Source organism: Gavialis gangeticus, unplaced genomic scaffold (assembly GCF_001723915.1).
Source record: "Gavialis gangeticus isolate Ggan-Ray unplaced genomic scaffold, GavGan_comp1, whole genome shotgun sequence".
In the NCBI taxonomy this organism is placed as follows: Eukaryota; Metazoa; Chordata; order Crocodylia; family Gavialidae; genus Gavialis; species Gavialis gangeticus.
Genome location: NW_017729034.1, coordinates 72973722 through 72975633, shown reverse-complemented (window position 1 = coordinate 72975633; position 1912 = coordinate 72973722). Strand labels below are relative to the sequence as shown.

Sequence of the window (1912 nt, the reverse complement as noted above, 5' to 3'; positions counted from 1 at the left end):
AGTGTGGGTATAACTTTTATGACTTGGAATGTTTGGGGTTTGCAGTACTGATAATCTAGACTATCAAAAGTATTATTCATGAAGTATATAACATGCAGGTTTAATAAAAAAAAAAAACAAAACAAAACCTCTCTCTCCTGGCTTTAATCTTCCCTGTCTTCAGATCTTTCCCTGTTCCTGCAAGCTTGCCTTAACCAGTCCTCTGACAATCCTTGTCTTTGCTTTTTAAGGGCAGTAATTACTTCTAAAATGTGTCTGAGGTAATAAAAATATTAAACAAAGTACTGGATATTGTAGCTACTTATCTGCTATATAGAACAGTGTTTAATCCTACAGACATTCACTTCTACAAGTTATTTGAAGGCTTCCCCTTTTCTGAGTTGTATACCAGAGTTCAGTAATGCTTTTACCTTTTTTTCTTTTATATAATTATTAGCTATTTACAAATAACCAGTTACAACACACAAGTTTTTATTATTTTAGAACAGTGAAACTTGAAATTAGTTAATGCTTTTGATTCATCAGCTTAATGACTTCAATTTAATTTAAACACTTCAAATTTTATGTTTAGGAGAATCTGATCTCAATGAAGCAATAACAGAAGCAGGAAAAACATATGAAGAAATTGCCAATCTTGTGGCAGAACAGGTATAAATAATCTAATATAGTATCATGGATTGATCTGCGTACTGTGTCAACTTATAATTAATTTACATACTTTTATTTTCCTCTGATTTTTCTTGTGGAATTATTTAACATTTTATGTACATAAGTAGTTTGCAATAACTGTTTTTCTTAATTGTAAAAGTCATTAAATAACATTTTAAATGGTATATCTTCCCTACCATATACTGGATAGAGAAATAGTGATAGAAAGAAATTCCCTTTGAATCTCAGTTTGCATGCTGTCTTTCAAGAGATCGAACTAAGCTTTCCGAATTCTCTGAAAGATGACTCTCTGATGTCACTGTCCACTGTCTCCCACTGAAAATGTCATTACTCAAGCTTAAAATTAGCTTTGTTTAGCTAGCACCTGATGACTATTATATTTGATTTCTAGACTGCAGTGCATCTTACAGACGATATCACGTTTACCCAAAGAACCTTGTCTTTTTTCCAAATTTCTTATATTAGAAAGTAGTCGTTTTCTAAACACCTGACCTTTTTGTAGTGAGTAGCTGGTCAGATATGTTGCATGCTTGGTGTGCATCTGCAAAACAAAAATCGCCCTTTGTGCTGCTATAGGAGAAACAAAAAATTAGATTGCTACTTGTGTCACTGCATGGGTTGAAAACCTCTCAGTGACACTTGGAAAGAAAAAGATTCAATAGTGAATAAAAAACAAAATATGGAGCCAAAGCATTTGAAATGTGGTATTCAATGTGTTATCTTGATGCTCTCTCTAGATTCGATTAGAAACCTGTACTTATGTTCCCTGATATACTCTTGCATGTCTAAAATGGAAAGATCTTCACCTTAACGCTAACATAAATATTTTCACTAAAAATGTAATGTTAATGGTATTTTTTAATTAACAAACTCTTACTTTTTTGTTACCTTAAACTAACAACCTTTCCTTTGAGCGATAACTTGCTTTTAAATAGAGAAAATGTTGAAACTTTTTCATTTTTTTTCTATATGTGACATTCTCCTTATGAAAACCAGCTTTTGTTCAATGCGCATAAATTTCTATTAAATTGTGATGGTAATGTATGATTCTTTGTTAACACATGCTGTATTTCCTCTATTAGCCAAGGAAGGATCTCCATTTTCTGATGGAAACAAATCATGAATACAAAGGGTTTCTTGGTTGCTTTCCTGACATTATAGGAGCTCACAAGGTACTTTTTCTTTTTTAATAAAGGAAGTTGAGGGGATATTAGGGTAGGGGTGTAGAACCAATACATTTTTC

The 1912-nt window shown here is 32.1% G+C and overlaps 1 protein-coding gene across 1 annotated transcript in view; it reads left to right on the top strand.

Moving 5' to 3' along the window:
* Positions 1-1912, top strand: part of SNX9 (sorting nexin 9) — a 105724-nt gene that overhangs the window by 79312 nt on the left and 24500 nt on the right. Inside the window, exons 16-17 of the mRNA XM_019526743.1 lie at positions 572-648; positions 1752-1841. Coding sequence (XP_019382288.1) covers positions 572-648; positions 1752-1841 — 167 coding nt within the window. The remainder of the gene's footprint in view (positions 1-571; positions 649-1751; positions 1842-1912) is intronic.